Here is a 22,500-nt window from a genome sequence, read left to right on the forward strand (position 1 = left end):
GAAACCCAGCAGGAAAAAATATAAATGCTTTTAGATCACTGAAGGATCCCAGCTTCCAGGAAAACTCAATCTGCTCTTTTATGAACCTGATCTGATTTTTTTCCCTGGTACATGAGAGCACGGAAAGTCAGGCACAGAAAAAACTCCACTTTCATAGCAAAGTTGTTAAGAATGAATACCAAGGACTATGCTATTTCTTTTTTTTTTCTATCCAGTCACAGCTACCTTCAAATCCCACTGTGAAAGTTCACATTTAATAAGGTGTGATTAACGAATCCTCAAGGAAGCCAAAATTGTGTTATGAAAGGAAGGGGAGATCTGGCAGCAAGGAAAATACAGGAGAAACCACAGCTAAAGTAACCCAAGTGACAGGGAAACTAGTAGATGCCTGGAAATTAGGGTTCAGACTGCATTTCTTTGTAAGAGATTTTCCTAGGTCTGCACGCATACAAGGTTTCTTTTTTTCCTTTATTTCCCTTTATAGTAAAATTGAAAATTCAAACTTGATAAATTGAATTATAGCAGTATTACTTGTGTGAACTGTTTCCTAAATCTGCATTTCTGCCAATTTAACCTGTTGGTTTAAAGTCAAACTCAAAGAAAACTCTGGGCTTTGAGCTGTAAATGTATTTTGGCTTTGAACCTCCAGCCTTGACCTAGGGGTGCACCAAATCCAGAGCTGGAGTCAGCTACCTGCGATTCAGGGCACAAGTTTAGCCACGAAGGGGAAATCCCAGAGTCTTAGCTCAGGAGATTTAAGCACGATCAAGTCACTTACTCAAATTAGCTTAAAATCCCAAAGCACTCTCAGCCTAAGCGCTCTCAAACCCCAGCACTGCCAGTGGAAAACCCTCAAGGGTGAGGTGGGAGCTTTCCCAGCACTACCAACACCCAGAGGGATGAACCTCTGCCCTGACCCACTTGTCCTGCTGATTACCCTCAGAGCAGCACATTGATGTCCCCTTGCTGATAGCTCAATAATTGCTAATTTTGTTTCTTTTTTTTGCTCCTTGCAGACCTTCTGCTTTTCCTCAGCACCGTTTTAGTGTCCTCCTCACTGAACTGCCCACATTATCTCAGTCCCTCCCTCTGACTTACTTTTCCCTAACATCAACAAGCCCAACCCTTATCTTGTTCCACTTCTCCACCATCACTTCTCCACCATCACTTCTCCATTACTTCAAATTCCCTAATATTTTTTATGGCACACTGCATCTGATCCCCACTACACCCTTCTCTGTCCCAGACTGGGAAAAATTTGAGGTCAGATTGGATGGAACCCTGAGCAACCTGCCCTAGTTGAAGGTTTCCCTGGTCTGGACTGGATGACTTTTAGTGATCCCTTCCAACCCAAACCATTCTATCCATGATTCTCACCCCACAGCTGTGCTCCATCCAGCTCCCAGCACTTTTCCTTTCCTCAAACAGAAGTCAGCCACCTCCACTGCTCTCATCCAGACTTGCCTCCACCCACCCTTCCAAAGCCTGGGTGATGTGCTTGTCCTTCAGTCTTTGCCTGCTTTGCTCATCCCTTGCACGTGGCACTCGTGCCACACACAGATGTAGCCTGGCAGGGAATCATCCATATTTTATAAATTAATTTAGAAATGAACAGATGAAAATACTTCATATTTTCATATTAATTTATGTTAGCACTAAAAAGGCAATGCTAGAGCTATTTAGTCTACCACAAGGCCATATCAAGGCCTCAGTTTTGATCTGAGGGAACCTGACAGCTTGGGCAAAGTTCTTTGTTCAGACACCACATAACATACCTTTGCAGTGCTCAGTGTGCAGCTGTTACAACACTAATTGAAATATGTTTTTAAATGTATCAGGTTTCCGAACATTTGCAGAATTATTTTCTTCCCCTCATGTGCAAAACCCAGTATTGCAGCCATTTAAAATGAGTGTTTAATCCCTACAATGTGTTAGTAGGTCATAAAACAAAACTGGGCTAAGGTATTTTACACTGGGGATGGGAGTAAGTCTGCAATTGTAGGTGGATGAGGAGGACCTACAACTTCAGGAAACCATAGGATCCCCAGCTGGTTTGGGTTGGAAGGAGCCTTAAAGCTCATCTCATTCCACCTCCTGCCATGGACAGGTTGCTCCAAGCCCCATCCAACCTGGCCAGAGCCTCACCACCCTCACAGTGAAGACTTGCTTTGTAATATCTAATAATATCTCCATAATATCTAAAATCCTACTATCTAAACCCACTCTTCATTTTGAAGCCATCACCTTGTCCTACAGCACTGTCATGCAGTGTCACAAAATTCTTAACATCATTGGAGCAGAGATAAGTCAAAAGGAAGCAGATTTGACATCCCACTCCACAGGTTGTGTCCAGTCCCATCCAAGATCCCCTGTGTCATCCATGGAGGATGGATCTAGGAGAGACGCACCCAAGGAAGCTCACAGGAGGGCTCACAAAACACTCGTGTTTCATCAGATGGATGAGTGATGTAGATGCCACATTTTGCAATGAAATTAAATTATAAATCTTTATCAAATGTCTAGAGAAAATGTTTCGGCCTTTTTTGCTTCATTGCAAAACCCGGGTTCCTGTGGGGGCCCACACTCAATCTACAGAGGGGAAGTTGTAACTAATCTGTTTGCAAAGTCTCTAAAATTGCATTTCTGTTAAAACAAGACAACAACAGCAAAAAAATCTCTGATAATAAGTATCTCAATCTTCCTGGGCTAAAAGTCTTTGACTGAAAAGCTGTGCATTTCCCATTTGCAGTGGTATAAAAGTCACAAGACATCAGATCACAAGCTGTCACTGGTCCCAGACTAAATATCACCCATCCTTTGCCTAAGGCAAGTGGGTCTCTTTTCCATGGGAGGGGGCCAAACAGAAATCCCACTCTTCAGAGGAAAGAAGGAAACATTTTTGTGACAGTGTGTTTTTTATTGTTTTTTTAAGGCAGTTCTTTTGAAGCTCCTCGGGGGTTTGGATGTTAGATGTAGTCCCAATGGAGATGGATTAGTGGCCAGAGCATAGCAAGGCGGTCAAAGGTGCAAGATAAATGCAATTTATATATAATTGCCCAAGCTGCACCTGTTTCTTTTTCAATAGGAGACCTTGTCTGCAGACACAAACATAGAATATATCCCTTTTTTTTCCTTTATTTGAGTGTAAAATGGGGAATTCTAAACTTGTATCAAAGTAAAGCAAGAAAAAATAACCTTTAAATAGCATGTAAATTTTTTATGAATCAAGCTCTAAATAAAGAAAACTCCCAAGCTGGGAATTCAAAATACTAGCCAGAGAGAGCTGATTTGCTACCAGGCTCAAGAACAATATTTAGTTTACAGAATCAATCTGGAAATAAAACTAGTGCTTGCATCAGCATGAAAGCTACAAAAATAAAAAAGAGGTCTTAATAAAATATACAGTGGAAAAGGAAAGGATGAAAGCCCTAGCACAGCTATGAGGCCCTCGACAGCCCACACAAGTAATAAAATAGAATATGATGTAATATAGAACAACAATGAAAGGATTTTAAATTTCTAGGTAGGATTCTGAAAAACTGTTTCCAGCTTTTGTTGCAGAGCAGGCACGCTGAGAGTTCCCCTGTGAAGCTACAACAAAGCTGGTGTGTGGCAGACACGGGCGTTGACGAGGGCAGAACAAACATTAACCTTCACCTTACTCCTCCATCACTGGACCAGGAGCCAGGATATTTCTGTATTTCTAGATGCTCCATTTTTCTGTTTGCTCTCCTGCTCACTCACCCACTCCTGGTTTCCCTCCTTATCAGAAGCACCAAGAATTTTTTGCGCGCCAAAGCGCCCATGCTTTGCCGTGAAGGCAGCCACCTTCTTCACCTTTCATAAGGAAAGTGTCTTGAACCTTGTGCTAAGCAGCTTGGAAAAATCTGAGATTAGACACATCCCATATTGGCTCAACTAATTTCAGCCTGTCCAAATTAGGATGAGTCTGTAAGATTCCACAGGAAAAGCATGTGAGCACTGGATGCCTGTGCTACCTGCCATGCTCTGCACCCTAATTACAGCGCTGCATCCCCTGGCTTTAGGCAAACAGGACCTTGTGAAACTCAAACTCTAAGAGGGACACATAACTTCTCTCAATATTCAACGGCATCTCAAAATTAAATTGTCAGAATTTGGTTCTGCAACAAACAGTGGCCTCTACACTAAATTTCAGATGAGCCAGAACCAATGTAATTCACTCATTGCAGTAACACAAGAAATTTTCCTTCTCCCCATGAAGCTGAAAGCTATTACAGAATACCACCAATACTGCACAAATTAAAAACTATGGATTGTGAAATTTGTGGCCCTTTTTCTACTGTGCTCCAGCTGTGGCAGGCATGGTGTACAGAGGTAATCAGAAAGCTCTTTGTCCTACGACTGGCTGCATGGTCCCACCAAAAGTTCTTGGGTTGACAAAAAGAACTGGCCAAATCCTATTCTTCTTGCCCTGGCACAGAAACTCAGCTCCACTGCAACACCTAAACATTCCTGTTTTCTCCTTTACAACACTTGATTAACAATAAACAATGATTCAGACAGCTTATGTAATTTCACCTGTCAATGTTTTGCTTCAAATGATTTCTCTGTGATAAATTTTTAGGGGTTTCTGTCTGACTCTTTTAACTCTTGTTCTATCACTAGCTGCAATAGATACACAGAGAAGGGGTGTCTCACCTTGAGAAGGGGTGACAAATAAAAATCTGATTGTCCCAAAGTTCTAATAAAACACATATATTCTTTTTACACGGAAAAAAGGAGATTGTTACAAACAATGTGCTTCTCCAGGAAAGACAGAAAACATTCCAATTCCTCCTAAAACAAGTTTTTAATGAAGCTACAACAGGTCATGATCAGCTGCTCAGAAAACAGCAACACCCTCAGAAAAAAAGACTTTTTTTCTCTTTTTCAGGTTTCAAAAAGTTGGTTGAAAAACCTGGGCCTGTTCTTAGAATGACCCCAAAGGCAGAAGAGGGTTACTTTCAATTCAGTTCCTTCCACTGAACATGGACTGCAGTTTCACACCTGTGTTATTAGTGCAATTACAAACTCTGCCTGAAACTATCAAATTAATTTGAAATTCACTTAAGGGGCACCTGAGCCATCAGCCAGAGTGCCAGTGCAGTGTGCCTCCTGAAGGCTGTGCATGAGGTATTGGGGCTGGTCCAGCCAAGCCCTTCAGAGCTCCCACCCACTCAAACACTGCCATGATGCACTGAGGCTCCATAAAACCAAACACTTCCCTGATAATAGTACTTCCCTCTTTATCCAGTGAGCTCCATCACAGGATATCATGAATTAATATTTGCAACGCCCCAGGGAGGCAGGCTGGTATCATTTCCCCACGTTTCAAAGATGGGCGAAGGTGAGAGAAAGATGAAGCAATTTGCTGCAATTCACTGAGGAAGTCTGTGGTGAGGCAGGGGAGAGTGCAATGCTCTCACTGCCTGTGCCTCTGCCACAAGACCATCCTTCCTGTCCCTAAATGCCAGGCTCCAGCCTGATGATGTGCTGTAGTTCTTGCATATTAAATCTGACACCCTATACATGTTCTGGATCATAAGGCTGAGTCCCATAAAATTGACGGACGTGAAGCTGAGAAGCAAAAAGGGACAAAGGAAAGAGGCAGGAGAGGAGTCCCCACGTTGCAGCTGTGTGGCATTTTTCTAGGCAGTAGGTTCCCATGCTACTTCAAGACCATAACATATTTTTGCTATTACAAATGCAGTTTATTTTGCAAATCAAGGTGATTGCACACATTTCAGCTTGTCAAATTTTCAGCCTTTCAACCATATGTCTGTCGACCTTATGGACTACCAACTTTATGGGATTCAACCATATGTCCAGATCCCGATATATATGAAGGCCAGTTCTAACATAAGAGCTTTACAGTAGTAGTGTAGTAAACCATAATGTTTGCAGATGGCTGTAATAAAATCATTCAGGAGAGGAAAGGTGCAGGGACGTAAAGCCTTCAAAGCTTCTTCTACTGAATAAACAATTTGATCTGAATTATGTAGTGGCAAGCACATTCTGCCAATGAACTGGCTGATCTAGTCTAAAATGTTGCTTTTAATTTTCTTTCCTAATCCCATGTGTATTTTAACTTCCTTTTGTATTTTCCGTTGTGGGATTAGCTTAAAATTTGGAAGAAAAGTGTAAGAAGGAAAAATAACAAAGTAAAGGATTTGGTTTTAAAAGCACCGTCCACTTCTGAATTGTAAATTTTTCATCTGTGAAAAGCCAAAGGGTTATGTGGGGCCTGGAAGATGTAGTAATAGAGAGGTATAAGGTTTTTACCCTCACATGGTGAGATTGAAGGATGATGTGACTTGCTTCATTTCCTGAAGCGGGACTCAGCTTTCAAAGTTAAGGCAAGTTTCCTCCTGAGTAAACTTTTTCTAACTCTAGGAAGTTGGAGTTTGGTTTATGTCCTGCTGCACAATAATTCAGATGATAATTCACATTCCCTTTGTCCAACATAACTTGATATCTCTATTATTTGGGAAGCTCCGGTCCCATTTTCCCCTAACTGAAACATGCTGAGCCAATGTGTGGCCCTCAGAGAGCTCTGTCCTGGCTGACAGTGGGAAGGGAGCACTGTTTGTAAGAGGAACCAAAACCAGCATAGGTGTGATAGAAGGTCTTTTTCAAACCAAAGTATTTTTTAAGCTGACAGTGCGTGGTGAGCTTTGGCAAGCTTCCTTGAACTAGACAAAAATCACTTCCTACTCAGGAAAGAAGGGAACCTTCCCTGGGAATTAACTGGGAAGTGAAAAAGTGAACTGCAACCTGCTTATGCTGCTGGTGTGCAAAATCACTGCGAGAGGAAACCCCCTGAGCTGTTGACTTTCAGATAACTTGGCCAGAGCCAGCTCTCATGCTGCTAACGTCAGTGGCCCTTTTCCTATTGGATTAAATGGAGCAGGGTCAGATAGTGTCTAAGAAACAAGAAATACACTGTCACTCTTTCTTCCCATGCCAGACTTTGTGTTGACTAAGTTGCAATTGTTTCTGAGTGCTGGGATCATTTTGATAGAGGGCTTGGCCTGGGAGACGATGATTGCCACAGCACCTACCAACACTTACCCTATCACACCTAACTGTCCTTAACCATGCAATAACTATCAAGAAAAATTTAAAAAATAAGCCAGAACAGAGAAAAAGAATTTTTTGAAAGCCTCAGCACCTGCACAAATGTACTCATGAAAGACAGTGAAGAACAAAGCACGACCCTCAACCCTGCCCTTGGTGTGCCCTACCTGTGTGCTCGTATTTGTGTCGCAGCAGGGAACTGCTCTTCTGGAATGTCTTGTCACATAAGTCACACGCGTACATGCCACTTTCTGTCTTCTTGATCTTCTTTCGGGACAGACAGGAGTCGGAGTCTGTCATGTCGTCGAGGCCGGACATGTAGTCTGGGGTTCCATCAAGCAATTCTCCCTGTGAGGGAACCACTCGTCAGCAAAAGCTGCTCCCACCACCAATCCTGCCTACCAACCACCCCAGGGAAGTTACAATCATTCCTTGGTGGTCCCTCTTAGCTTAGGAATATGAATAATGAAACTACAGCTGGTGGAAAGTATGGAAATAATGAGGAGCCTTCTACTTCTGTGCCTCAAACCAACTTTCTGTCTTTGAGCACTCTGCAGCAATGTGGTTTGCACAAACCAACAGCAGCACTAAATTTACCACATCAGCACTAAATATTTCCAAGAAAGTGTGATGGGAAGGCTCTTCGTGGCCATCAAAAGGTATTGTATTATTTTACAGAGGTAAATATAAGCAACAGCCAAGGGATCATTCCTTTCAAAATTCCAAAACTTGGGTGTATTCTGTATCTGTAGAAAGGTTTTAATTGAATTTTATATTTAGGTACAAATGTTATTATTATGCAATCCATTTAAATGTATGTCTCCCGACTAAAGGCCTCAAGCTATATTTTTATATTTAATTTTGTAATTTGAAATAGGGAATATTAATAACACTTTTTATCAATGTTCTATCTATGTTAAAACAGCCTTCAGCATTAAGCAATAATGAATGTGGATCAGTAAATTATTAAATTTTTTGATATTTATTTTGTCTCGATCCAAAGAGAGTGCAAACTTGCATGATAACATACATTTCCATTTACTATCACACAGTTCAGTTTTCTTAGACTAGGTTTGCACTAATTAATATTAGAGAAGATTAAATAGGCTTAAATACATTTACAAAGAGGGCAGATGTACTGTAAATTGGAATAGTGGAACAGCTGTTATGGAGGTGCAGTGCTATTTATGCTCCTATTGTGCAAAGAGGGATTACAGTCTGTAATGTAAAACCATACCTGATTTTCACATTTGAAACTATAAAACATTTACTAGTCAGTAAAATTACTAATGGACGGTAATAGGACATGGGGGAACAGGCGCAAATGTAAGAAAAAATTATTAATCTATAATCAGTTAATCTCATTTAACTAAACTCTGTTCATTATAGCTGAATGCCCAGCAAAAGGCTATAAAAGTACAAGATTCTGTGGAGCTGCTCTTCACTGCAGGCATGCAAGAGACAAAATCATTTGCTACACCTATGTTGACTCTGGAGAAGAATTATGGGTTGTACCTGGGGACGAAGAAGTGCTGACCCAGATTACGTGTCCAGGGAAAGACTTTGTCTGTGATTAAGGGCCCTGGCTGCTACCTCTCCAAATAATATAATTTAATCTCTGGGGTTTTTTCAAAGCTGTTCCAGATGACTGGCAGGATTAGAGGACTAAGAGTCTGGGAAGACTAGTAGGTGGCCCAAAGGAAGGAGCTATGGGTCAATGTTTCTCATCCCCCAGACATTCATGAGAAGAGGACAACTTTCTCATCAATAGTGGATGAGAAATCCCCCAAAAATATTGGGAAGGAATCTCTTTCAATGGTTTACAGTGTCTATGAGGGTCTATGGACATCTGCTTAGAGGCATTCAACTTTGTGCCCGAGTGTGGAAGTGACTCCAAAGGGGTCTCCCACTGCTCCCTTTCTCTGTGATGAAATGTAGTTATGCCTTGGAGAGATAAATTTCCCTACAAAGTTTCCTTCTTTTTTTTCTCTAGGATACAACTTTTTATGGACATTATCAATATTATTATTATATTGCTATACAAATCTAATAAGAAAAGGCTGAACTCTTAACAGAACAAAGATCATTATGCCTGTTCAAAGTAATTGGTACTGCTCCTGAATCCAAGTAGAGATACTCTTAAGTTAACTGCAGTTTATTTTCCTATTCCACCACGTCTTTCCAAGTTCAGACTTAAATAAACTCTGCTAATTTTGTTGGAAATGTTGATTATAGCTTTGGGCTTTTTCTTCTCTAAGAGAACACATCGCAAAACGCTAAATTCTAGCCTTTCAAAGTGGAAAACAGTTGAAACTATTTACCTGAAATCCTTGTTTCCGCTGGTACTTTCTCCTTTGCTGCATATCGGCAAAAGTAGCTGCTCCAGTTGGGTAGGTATAGGCCATATGTGGTAGGAAGCTCATCTGATCTAGTCCTGGGTATGGTCGCAGCCCAGGAATACTGGTCTGGACTGGTGGCATAAAAGTGGCTGGGGGAAATGCGCTCTGTGGTGGAAGTGTTGTGTATAAAGGTTTGGCACTAAATGGGTTCATACCAAATACTGGGTTAGTGCTTTTATCCAGATTATTTGAATTAGAAAACTCCTTCTTGATAAAAGTCAAGTTCAGCGGCTCATCTGAGTTTTCAGATGATGAAGAAACACTGTTGTGTTCTAAACTTACACTATTAGCTTTTGTTTTGTTCTTTGTGGCTATAATACTTTTGGGTTCCTTCATTTGTTTTGGTAAAGACAAGTCCAATGGCTCAGCCTGAAGCTCCTCAGAAGAGAAACTGTTTGGAGTGTAAGAACTACTGTGGGAGTTTTTAGAAGATGTGGAAGAAAGATTTAAAGGAGAAGGAGTATTGCTCCTAGAGTGGTCCAATTTATCAACTGGCTTAATATTGGTAAAATGAGGAGGTTTTGTTAGCCTGAGAGGAGTATCACAATTAGTAACACTGTTATGGAGTTCAGCTATAGATGGTGAAGTTATAGAGTCCACAGGCTTTATTGGAGATCTGGCTGACAAAGAGTCTTTAGTGGGAGTGTTGTTGGTGGCAGCCAGCGCCACCTTGGCACTGGCCCTTTCCAGTGATGGTGACCTGGAACTTGAATACTGGTAGACTTTTCTTTGTTCAAACCATTCCTTCACAAATTCCTGAGGAAGGCCAACAGCAATGGAAATTTTCAGTAGTTCATCAGAGTTGGGCTCCATATTCATAGCATAATATGCTTTAAGTACAGACATGTGGTCCTTGTATGGGTTGATAGGGCTAGTCATTCCTTTCTCAGAAAGTACTGATGACAGCAAGAGGGCTTGCTTATCAAACACTCCAGGTTTGTTGGGAACCATGTTCTCATGAGGCTGAAGGACTGCCTTGATTTCTTCGTTCATTTTACACAGGTAACGCTCATGCTGATGCAACGGAATGGGACCAGGAAAGCTTTCTTTACAGAACTGGCATGAAAATGGAGTGGATACGTTGTGGTTCTCTATCATCTTGTCTTCAGTTACCAGGTCTATTAGGGTTCGCAGCTTCTCTTTTTTAATGTTATTGAGCTGCCTCCTCGAGTCTGTGGTCAAGCTCTGGAGGCAAGCTTTGGCTTCATTGACTTTCTCTAATGTATAGTCAATAATACTTTTAGTGGCACCATTATGACTTACTACTGGAAGACCCACGGGGGGAATATTGGGGGAGGTAACTCCTTGTTCCTCGGCTTGAGAGCATGAATCCTTCATGTGGTAAACCTTCAACTTGGAGATCTCTTCAGCCTTGCAGTCCATTTTCTGCCTGGAAACCGTGTTGTCCACAATCTGTAGGACCTTCTGCACCTCGCTTAAATTGCTGCCTACTGCAGGAAACCCGAGCAATGGTGCTTCCATCCCTACACCTAAGTGCTGCATTGGACTTTGAGCAGACGCGTGAACTCCTAAGGGGCTGGTTGCTCCAAGTCCACCATTCATAAAAGGACTAGTTGCACTAAACCCATGTGAGGCCATAAGAACCTTGTACTCATTGAAATCTAGTGGTTCTGTTTTAATTTTCAGTAGGCCTGTTTGCTCAGACATACTAAGTGGTTTGCCATTCTCCAGCTTGTTTCTCAGCTGTGTGATGGCTGAATTAGTAGGAGAGGAAGATACAGAATTAGGAGAAGAACCCGTCTTGATATTGTTTCTCATTCTGCCATTTACAGAGATCAAACCAATACACTTCTTGCTGCTGATGTGCGAACTGTAGGAGCCAGAATGGGAGAAACGCTTCTTGCAGTTTGGACACTCATATGGTTTTTCACCTAAAATGATAATTAAAACCAAATGTTAATTATCATTCTTTTTGCTATAATTGCAAGAGGTTGCATTTGGTATCTGACTGATCGCCTGTGTATCCAGTGATTAATAGTGAAGGAAATATTAATTCTCTGAACATGGCCACACACCACCACTGCTTTACCCTCCTCTTTCTACAGGTTTTGAGGTCAGTTTGGACCCAGGGTCTCCAAGTGGCAAAAGCCATCAAAGTGTGAGATTGCCTCCAGACTGACCAAGGCAAATCACAGGTAAGCACCCTGTAGGAGAGACAGTCAAATCAAATTTAGACTGTTCAAATTTGATCTGTTTCTTTTTTATTTTTTTCTCCCTCAGAATGGAATTTTCACCGGATGTGAGGACCCATATGAGAAACTGAGTCCTGATGTTAGAACCTCCACGTAAGTTTGTGCCTGTGCTGAGCCTGGTGACATTTTGTGTGCTGAATTCTGCATCAAGTAGGAGAGCCAAAATGCCCAAGTCATTCAATCTGAGAGGCTTGGCAGTTTCTTGTTATCTGAGAATATGAGTTGTATTTCACTCAGGGGGACTTTTTATTTTGGAAAAATATAATGGACTCTTCAGGCTCCTGCTGCACAGCGATGAATGAACGCTTCTGAACGCAAACTGCCAAACAATCTATATTATTTGCAGGAAGCTTCACTATTTCCAAATCTTTTAGTAAGACCGTGGTATTAACAGCATGATAAATGAGGATGACTCAGATATCACTTATGAAATACCTTGGTAGCTCCAAGAAGCCAGAAGCAGAACTGTGTAAATTTTAAGCAGTCTTTAAAACTCAGCTAATTAAACAAAATGCAAATGAGCACACCAGCACCTCCTCTACTCACCACTGTGAATTCGCAGGTGTTCCTTCAGATGGTGTTTATATTTGAAGGCCTTGCCACACTCAGTGCATTTGAACTTGCGATTGCCTGCTCCTTGGGTCAGCATTTGGTGCTGGGAGGAAAAGAAGAAAACAAAAGAGATACCAACATGAATTTTATGCAAGAGAAACCATGAATTTCAAGCTCAAAAAACAAAAATTAAATTAATGTGACTCTGAATTCGTCAAGCGGACCAAAAGGTCTGCATGTACATTTATTTGTCTCATCAGCGTTGCAATAAAAATCAAAATGTTGGCAGTAAACCGAAACAAATGAGAAAGTACTTTCACATGAGCATTCGATATTTGCTTTAGAATTATTTCCTAAGTCTCTCATCAGAAATGTCTTGCTTTAAGGTATCTCACGATGAGAGAAACAGTTTTATAAGAAGATTTGTGGCTCTTAATATTCCTAGCAGATTCTGAACATGTGGGACTCAGCTTGTTTAAAAATTCGGTTTACTGCATGTGGAGGAAAGAAACACTGTCGTTAGTGGCATTTTGTGTAAGATTTAATTCATTATCAAGAAGGAGAGACTGCATCTTCAGCATAAGCTGCTGCTGAAAATGTTTTTTAAAATCACAGAGCAGCAGGAAAGACTTGAGCTACCTTTCGTGCCATGTTTTTCCCTGATGCTCTTCTGAGGGGTGAGGGAAAGTTGAAAGTTAAAAGAGGTGTAAAGATATAATCAAAGGAAGCTGACCTTTTTGGTACAAGCAAGGAAAGCCCCATGACTTTGAATTTGGCGAGAAAAAAAAAAATTAATTAAAAAATAATTATTATCTTGATAATCATGTAGCCACTCTGGATGCTCAGGGTAGGAGGTCAGCCTTTTGCAGGCAACCACGACACAAAAGCCTTTTGCAGGAGCAGGGAGGGGGAAAATGGGGGGAAAAAAAAGGAAGGAAAAAAAAAAAAAAAGGCAGCGCCGAAACGGTATGACAACTGCGAGGGTGTGCTGCCTCTTCCCACATTCCTGGCGAGACAGATGGTGTTACATGGGACACAGGGAGGTTTGTTCAAACAGCAGCAACCTTCAAAGATCAAGCAGAGCCCAGCCCGCCGCGCGCCATTGAGGGACCCGCGCTCATATGTTGCTGAGTTGCATAAACAAACAGCAACAGCTGTTTTGTCTCCCCCCATCGCCCTCCGAGGACTACTATAAACTTTAGTTGTGCCACTGTTAATATGATACAATCATTTTAATTTACTAATTGTAAATGCCATGAGCAAATGAGGGGACTTTTCAACACCAAAGCTACCATTCATAATGCGCCAGTACCAGCACGCTCTTGCATGTGAAATTTCAGGCAGTTACGTTGGATAAATATCCAGGCGGGTTTTGTTCCCTCCCCTAGCGTTTTTAATGATACGAGGCAAAAGGAAGAACCTTACAGTGGATCAGGTTAGGAAAAATATACATGGGAAAATGTGTTTGTCTACTGGAGAAGCCATGGGAAGGAAAGAAAGGAGAAAGCGCTCTGGAGTCATTTATATTGATTTAAGATCAAGCAAAAGATACGGTTCTCTTAAAAATGCTAATTGCAAAAATCGTGTGATTAGGAAGATGTGTGTTTGCCTAACTGAATTTACCTTCTGCTGAGAGAAACCTACCAAGAGAAATCCAGCAGATTGTGATTTTCAGGTTTTTAAGAAAAATAAATACAGCATAAAACCTTTATAATTTGACACAATGCACACATCTATTTATTCAACTTTTAACCACACCATTTGAGTTTCCATTACAGCCCTGCTTAAGATGAGTTTTTAGGAGTAATTCTCCAGCTAGGAGCAGTTTTTCCGCTGGTGTGTAAAGAATTTTGTGGCACAGGTCTATCGCCAGCCCATCTAGGACCACTAGGGAAGCTCAGTCACCTGTTTGAGACACCAGCATTTCCTTAAATGTGGCACTGATATAATATTACATGTACCCCATCGAGGAAAAAACGGCTTTGATTTATTGCAGATACGCTGCCAGGCTATACAAATGAGAGCAATGCCCAATTCTAGTGGCACAATCACAAATGATAGCCTATATGTACTGTCGGAAGGGTTCTTCTCAAAATGTGTAATTATGTCTAACAAACGATTATACAAAATACGCATAATTTCATGTGATTGAAAAGGTTACTCAAAAAGTAATGAAAAAATATTAGTGGATCTTTTAGTATGTCTTGGAGCTCCTATTTGCAACACTGCAAAGTAAAACTAGGTGAAAAATGGAATTAAAATTGCTGAGATGTTTAATAATGTATAATTAAAATGCTACACTTTCATTCACTTTTTGAGGAACATAAAAACGAAACTAAAGTCAAGTTAAAGTGCAAATAAAATTTCTAAATTAGAAATTAACACACTCATTCGATCGTGAACATAAGACTATTAAATCATATTAGAAGAGACCATCAAAAAATCATTTAGACCTCAATTAAAGCTATTACCATTAAAAGATCTGCATCTTCAAAATGCCATGAAAAATTAATAATGATTGCCAATCAAAGCAATATCGTTTCTCTAAGGGGTTATTACAGAAAGAAATCACTTAAAACCAGCCCCCCACCTGATCTGTCCCTGGCTTGTGTGTCACCATATGCCGCTCGAGCTGGGTGCGGTAGGCAAACGTGTAGTTACAGAGAGGGCATGAGAAGTTCTCCTCGTTCTTCTCGTGGCGGTACTTGATGTGCTCCTTGAGGGACGTCAGGCGCTTGTAGCCCCGGTCGCAGTAGGGGCAGGTCAGCAGTTGGGCGAAGGCATCTGGAGTTCCAGGTGGCAGGTCTGCACCCCGGCATGGGGAAGAGGGGGGGGGAAGAGAGAGGCAGGCCAAAAGGTCAGCAAATCAATGGCAGCTCATGGGCTGATTGCCCGGGATGGTATGAGAGGAATCGCCGCAATCTGCTGCCCGGGAGGGAGGGACGGCGCTTCCACCCGGCGGCGGGAGGCACCGGCACCCGCGCACGCCCACGGCAGACTCGCAGGGCCCGCGCTGGACCCCGCCGGGAAATTAATTATGGGCATCACTCCTCCCGCAGACCTGGCTGGCTTGAAAACTAAGAAATACTTTTCCTGATCAATTGGCAATTTGCATTCCAGCCCCAGCTCATTATGTTACTTATGCCATTGACCGAATCCTTCCTACTGACTCTTCTCCAATTATTTATCAAGGCATTGGAGAGCAATAGGCTGGCTACTCTGTCTTTTGTTGCATTAAAACTCTATTAAAACTTCCCAAACTCCCAAGTAGAGCAGCAGCCTTTCTCCTGTTTAAATTCAGCTCTTCAGTTCACCCACCAAATAATACAAATGTGCTGACTAAAAAATCACAATACACTGAAATTACAGCCCCAATCTTTGCTCATGAAATTCCATGCCGCTGCAGCTGTTCTTCAATTTTTAAGGTAAACACCCAGGCATGTAGTGCATTTATAATTGCAACAGCTGCACGAGGTCAGGATACTGGCTAAAAATGAATTACAGCCTCACCATTTTCTTCTTGCCCATTGGCCTCTGGAGTGCCAAGGCGAGACAGTTCCTCAGGGGCTTCAGGGTAAATAATGGCTGTGTCGCTGCGCTGCAGGTACTCTGCTATGCTGACTGCATGCCCATCTCCTTCCTCCAGTTTCCTTTTGGCAAAATATTCCTCAAAGTCCGACGTGCAATTTGCGTTCTTCACTAAAATAAGAGAGGGGGAAAAAGAAAGGATGGTTGAGTGCATCGTCCCAGAGAGCCTGGGCTGGTCAGCATTGTTAGAGGTTGAGCAGATGTACTGGAGCTACAAGGCTTGGGCTGCAGCTGGATCCTTGCTCCCACCAGCCTTGCTCCAGCTCCCAATAAAATTAATGTGGGCTTTCCACCAGTGTGGATGGAAGTAAGGGCAGGCAGTTAAATTAACAAGAACACGGGGGTCTACAGGGCAGCAGGAGACGTTTATGAGGCTTGGGTAATGCAGGTAATCTTTCATTGCTGGAACCTGAACAACCTTCACGGGGCTCCTGGGGGTCCCACAGCTTTTGGCATGAGCACAGCTCGACCTACAGGACTGAGCTCAGCTGCCCCTGGATCCCACAGACCCCGAGACAGTCCCCACGTGGGACATGACAAGGTAGTAAAAGACCAAACTTTTCTGAGACAGGTCTTTCCTCAGGCTGCTCTTTGTCAGGCACAAGAAGAAAGTTGCTCACATCTTCCCGGTTTTTTTTTCCTCCCTGAAAATTAACTTATAATGAGAGAATGGGTTGTTTTAAAAACTTATCGTTTCATGATTTCTGCAATAGACCCACATGGTTTAGAACATTACAGGGTCACCAAGCCCAAAACCACTTTGACAGTCCATACAAGAGTTTTCTTTCTTTTCTTTAAATGTAACCTCAATTTTTTATTATCCATGCAATGTCCATGAAACATAATACATGCTCAGCCACAAAGCATCCTGTTACTAAAATTGTGCTTTTCTCCTCTAAGTATGAACACTGCTTACAGGAAAGACCTTAAAACTCTGGGATGTTATAGAAAAATAATAATAGAATTATACTAGAAAAGAAAAGAAAGGAGATTACGATTTTCTTCCTCTAAATTGTGTTACTTTGTTTATTAACAAGTCTTGAGAGACACAGTTGGTGGCAGGGAACTAAAGATATTTGTTTTTAACTGACCATAAATGAAAAGAACAACTTATGATTGATTAAATTTTTAATGTATTTCTGCTGAGGTGAAATAAGAAAATGAGGAAACACCATGGACTATTCTGGAGTTCATGTAAAAGTAAAATACTAAACAGCACAATTCTGCTGTCAGTGATGCCAGGGAGCAACATGGAGTAAACACATGAAAATCAAGGGATTTATGGTTTTAACCACTGGAAATGAGAGACTAACCAGCTCCCTGATGTTTAGAAATGGGTGAAGGCTTTGCCTCAGTTTCCTATGAAAATGCAAGGCAGTGACGCTGGCAGTGAAAATGAGCCATGACCTCTGACTGGGGCACAAGTGGGAGCCTGCATTGCCTGATTTGAAGCTCTGATCTTGGCGTCATCGATAAAAGTAGATATCCGTCTCTGTAAACCTCATCCCTTTAGCCGATAAAATCAAATCCTCTGGCTGAGACAAATATGCCCTATTTTTCATACCAGCTGAGCAGCTTCTCAACTGTTCTGCAGTATTTTAGTGACAGTGACCAAATGGCACAGGGCATGGGACCCTGGTTTTGGAAGGAAACTTCTGTTCCTATCACAGTGGTTTTGTAGGGAATGGCTTCACCACCACAGAGTTCCTCTTGGTCCTACTGCAGCTCCAGTTACCCTTTGTTATTAGCATGAGAAACAATTCTCCCCTTTCAACACCAAAATAAAGCAGCTTCTAGAGAAGGGGAGTGTGAATGTGGAGAAGACAGAGTACTTTACTTCCATGTTGTTCTGGGAGAGAAATATAACAAAATGGCGGTTACTGAGTACACCTTATGCACAAAAGCATCACAGCAAGTGTAGGACTTCTTGTTTTAATCAGAAAAAAAAAAAGAGCTGAGGCTTTACTTTTTAGGCTGTAAATCTAACTTGTCATTCCCCTGTTATGCCTAGATCTTCCAGGTGTTACAAGATGGACTACCCTCTGTCCTAGCACTACCCAAACTCCATTCCTTCTCTTCTCTTAGCAATAGATGCAAGGAAAACAAGTTTAATTTTGCCAAATCTAGGCCATGTGTCAATAAGTGAAGCAAGGAGAGGAAGTTTTTCTCCAGAGAGGAGAAATGGGATGACCCCATGGGATGGTCCCATGTGTCCCTTTTCTCCCCCTGGTAAACAAGGGGTACTTGGAGTTTGCAACTGCATTTTTTAGGATTAGGATTCAAGCTACCAATCAAGGCCTAGAGCTAATATTAGGAGTTTCCATCCCCAACTCAAACCAAAATGAGGTTCTTCCTTCATGCCCCCAAGTCTATCTGGAGGCTGATCCAACAGGCTGTGGAGGACTGCTGCGATATTACCAGCCTTGGTTTCCTAATTCTCAGGATTATTTAGCTTCTATGTCTGTACATGCAATCCAGGAGCTAAAGCAAATGTTTACGTCTACATTATAAACCCCTAAAAACAAGGGGATTTAGTGGAAAAGCTGATAGACCCTTCACTGAAACAATACAACCAGTGCTGCAAAGCTGCAGATTAACACAAATAGTCAAGGATGTTCATGTGGGTCTGGTTTCTCACCAGCAGCATTACTGACAATTCAGACGTGGCTGGAAGCTCACATAGAGGTACTAAAAAGACCCATCTGACAACCATTAAGTTTGTCTCTCATCTTCTGGGTGGAAGAGCTGCTTCCCCCCTCCATGCCCTGATTTATTTTCCATGTAGAAAGCCATGTTCCCAGACTCCTTGTGGGCTGACACTACACACACACTGCACATCCCCTCCTGCGAGATCTATGGTGGGTGACCTCACCAAATAAGTCCTTTTTTAAATTAATTATTGGAGCCTGGAGAGCAGAAATATTTTCAGCTCCAAAAGCTGATGTGGCTGTGTCACATAAAAATAAAACACATTAAGGAAAGCTATCTTTGGAGGCATTTAGGACCTTTCAAGATAAAGTGGGAGAGAGGTCCAAGGAGCTTGGGAGACCAGTTATTTTGTGTGGGAACTCGTCCTGCGAGATGGTGATAGCTGCCCTTAATCGCAAACAAAGCTAATAAAACCACAGCCTTCATTAGCCAGGAAGTGAGAGGCCCCCATTGGTACACACAGATTACAGCCTGAAAACGGCCTGTCCTCCAACCTGCCAAGTTTTGGTTCTGTTTTCCTCCCCCTGAAAGTTTTTCTTTCCCTTCTTTAAATTATGTTAAGAGATCTTTATTTGAATTTTGTCAGATGTTGCTAATCAAAACCAGGAAAATTTATCTGTTTGTTTGCAGGGATTTTGTTAATCTGTTCTCTGCAAACATCCCACTTGCAGTAACCATAAAAGGTAGAATAAAATAAACCATAAGAATTTCTTCATTCACCTTTTAAATAGCTCTTCTGCTAAACATCACATTTGCAAGTCCCTATTGCAGAAATCCTCAGAAATATTTACAAATTCATTTAGTATGACCAAAATCCTAAATCTTCACCCTAATGTCACTTCTGCTTTTACACTATGAAGCCTCCATGGCTCATTATAAAAATGTAGCTGATTAATGTAGGGATAACAAGATTTCTCTTAAAGTACTTCTAGGAAGTGGCTACTCTGACAACAGCAGAATAATTTAATAATGGAGACCTTTTCTTTTAGTTTTCTTTCTCCACTAATAATATTTTGCAGAGAATTTGATGCTAAAAGTGCACCACAGATCTTGCATGCACCTACAGAAACTTTCTGGTTGGATGTACATTTTCATTGGGTTGAGTCTCAGCCTTTATTGAACGTCAGTATTAGATCCCCTATAACCTGCAGGGAAAAACTGAGGCCCAACACACAAGACAGGCCCAAAGCCTATATTGAGGCTGAAGAAGAAAACTTTGAACACTTCCCAGACTATCCAGGAAGTATCTCCAACAGCTCAGGGACTGATTTCTTCCCTTTACTTGTCAAATAATGGTTGAGGCACCTCACTGGGCGTGAAGGGGAGCTTTTACTCCTAATAAAGGAAATTATAGGTACTCATAGTCACCTGGAATCTCCCTCTCAAGGTGAAAAAATTGGCATAAGCATTTAATTTATAAAAGCATTTATTATGCCTGAGTAATCTGACATTGCTCTTAAGAGTCTATGGAGATTGCAGCAACTGAAGAAACATTATTACCCAACCTGACAAGGCATCAGCCTCCACTGAAAGAGGTCTGAACACCTCAAAAAGTGACAAAAGACTTGAATTTAACACTCAGAGCAACTTGTGGTGGTTATTTGAGCAAGCCTCCATCCTAGCTAGAGTAAAGAGGAGCTTAGGACTTGCACAGGACATTTGGGGAAGGAATTGATAGGAGCACCACACAGAGAAGCTCTTGCATTTTAAAAATGCAGACCACCTAAATGCAAAGCACTCCTTGGGCCGTGAGTTTGCAGGGCATCAAGCTGGGGAGGGGTAACCCTTATTTTTTTCCATGGAAAACTGGTTCCAATAGAGGCAGGACACCCCATGGACCCCACTCAGGGCTGGCAGAGGGGCTCGATGGCACCCCCAGAGAGATTTCGTGAGGCCAGTGATGAGCTGCAAGACAAGGACGTCAGATACTGGAAGGGAAGGGACTAAGAGGACACGAAGTCTTCCCCTTCAAGCAGACCACATTGCAGCATGAAAGAGTCAAGGCCTGTTATGGCAAGGAAACTATGTGCAAAGGAAATCACACGGACTGATAGGGGACCTCAAAGGCTCTGCTAATGGTAATTCAGATAACCATCAAACCTTGTTTCTGAATCAGATGTCTTTTAAAATTCTGTTTCTCCAAGTGCTAAGCACAATTTGTCACTTTATTGCAGCCTCTTGGAAATAAAATAAGCTTTTGAGATACATATGTAGCCAATTCTGCACAGCAACATCATTAAGTACATACGTAATGATGAACTGTGCCTCGGTGCCACCCTCCTTTCATGCATAATAAATCTAATGGATGAAGAAAGCAGTGATACGGTTTTATTTTCCTATTATTTTCCCCCTCAAGAATGATAAAGTAAATTTCTCGTGTGCTTAATAAGAGCACTGGGGTTTTATGTGGGTGTTACCAACATCAGGAAAGTGTGAGTAATAAAATCCTTGTGAGATTTTGGTACCACCTTTTACAGTAATATTTGTGGAGAGTATTACCTATGAACTAAATTTCATAATGAAATGGATAGAAATGTACTTGCACTAGAAAACTCTTCCTTTTAGCTGTGCAAATCTATCTGCAACATCCCAAATTGTGACAAAATGCAGAAGAAACACTGGGTGATGTATGGCATTCAGCTGTGCTGAGGATAGAGTGGGGCCTTTGGAAAGAACATGGTAAATCCCTGAATTCATTTGGATTAGAAAATAGCAACAGGAACCTTTTGCTGTTTTGCTCTGCCACAAAAAAAGAGAGCTGGCTCAGAGGTGATGCCTGCTAAATATCTCTGTCACACTTCTTGTGCCACCAAATGTATTGATTTCTAAGAAGAGTGGAAAGAAAGAGATGCTAAAAGTGGGAAGAAAAAAAAAAAAACCCAACAAACGATTAGCCAGAAACATTATAATCTCATAAATATGCATTTAAAGTGTGTGTGTGTCTATGGATCTATGTAAGGGGTTTATGTGTGTCTTGCTGAAAAGATGTTTTCAGTCCCTGAAGCAGCTCAAATCTGGGGCTGCCAAGGAGGGTGCACCCCATCCTCATCATCAAGCTCTTCACACAGTCCCTCTCATTAAAAGGCCACTGTATCTTGGCCCAGCTAATTTAAACTATCCAAGGTTCACCCTGCCTGGGAAAACATCTCCTCACACTGCTGAGAACTAAGATCTCCCAAGGATGCACTACAAGGAGCTGGGCCTAAAATGCTGTGGGACACAGGAGAGGTAGCAAGGACTTCACTGCGTGAATTGGTCGCTGCACTCTCATTATCAAGTTGGGGGGAATTAAAAACCAGCAGAATTGCATCAGTATTTTCCAATTTTTTTAACTGAAAACAAGAAATAGATTGTTTTGTCCCTCCCACTCCTCATGCACAGCAAGCTCTGCGTGAACCCAAAGAAAAGTGATGCTCACTCCATGCAAGGCCTTACCTGTACCATTGTTTCCAGTGGTCTGAATTGTGGCTTCAGGCCCCATAGTGTCATAATCTTCCTTCATTTCTTCTGTGGAACAAAGCATGCACACTTTTAGCACAGGCAGGGTGGAGGATGGCTCAGAAAGCTGGGGAGCACGCTGCGGTGCCGGGGAAGATCCCGCTCAGGGAAGGAGAGAAAAGGGCTCTTGTAGGCCCCTACACAATGGCTTTGTTCTGGGAAGTGAATGAGTTCAGCAGTGCTGCAGGGACGAGAACTTATTTACTTTAAACACGGCAGAGAGCGGTGGAAAACAGAACTATTTGTTCAGAGTAAACCAAGGGCTTTTCCCAATATCAAATCTAATAAGCAGTCGGGTGAGAAAAAGGGATTTTTTTTTTTTTCTTTTTGTTTCCTACTTATTAAAAGAAATAATCAGTTAACAGAGACTGTGAGATCTATACCTGGAAGAAAATGCAAATGCAGAAGGAAAATGTAACAACTTCTTGTATCTCCCTCTCTAT

At 41.8% G+C, this 22,500-nt stretch overlaps 1 protein-coding gene across 1 annotated transcript in view; it reads right to left on the reverse strand.

The window, feature by feature from the left end:
* ZEB2 (zinc finger E-box binding homeobox 2) overlaps window positions 1-22,500 on the reverse strand; it is a 111,178-nt gene that overhangs the window by 3,741 nt on the left and 84,937 nt on the right. Inside the window, exons 3-8 of the mRNA XM_071435477.1 lie at window positions 21,995-22,066; window positions 15,773-15,961; window positions 14,853-15,067; window positions 12,257-12,365; window positions 9,420-11,389; window positions 7,266-7,446 (exon numbers count right to left, since the gene is read on the reverse strand). Coding sequence (XP_071291578.1) covers window positions 7,266-7,446; window positions 9,420-11,389; window positions 12,257-12,365; window positions 14,853-15,067; window positions 15,773-15,961; window positions 21,995-22,066 — 2,736 coding nt within the window. The remainder of the gene's footprint in view (window positions 1-7,265; window positions 7,447-9,419; window positions 11,390-12,256; window positions 12,366-14,852; window positions 15,068-15,772; window positions 15,962-21,994; window positions 22,067-22,500) is intronic.

This window comes from Agelaius tricolor, unplaced genomic scaffold (assembly GCF_023055355.1).
Source record: "Agelaius tricolor isolate 1412-34295 unplaced genomic scaffold, bAgeTri1.0.p SCAF_10, whole genome shotgun sequence".
In the NCBI taxonomy this organism is placed as follows: Eukaryota; Metazoa; Chordata; class Aves; order Passeriformes; family Icteridae; genus Agelaius; species Agelaius tricolor.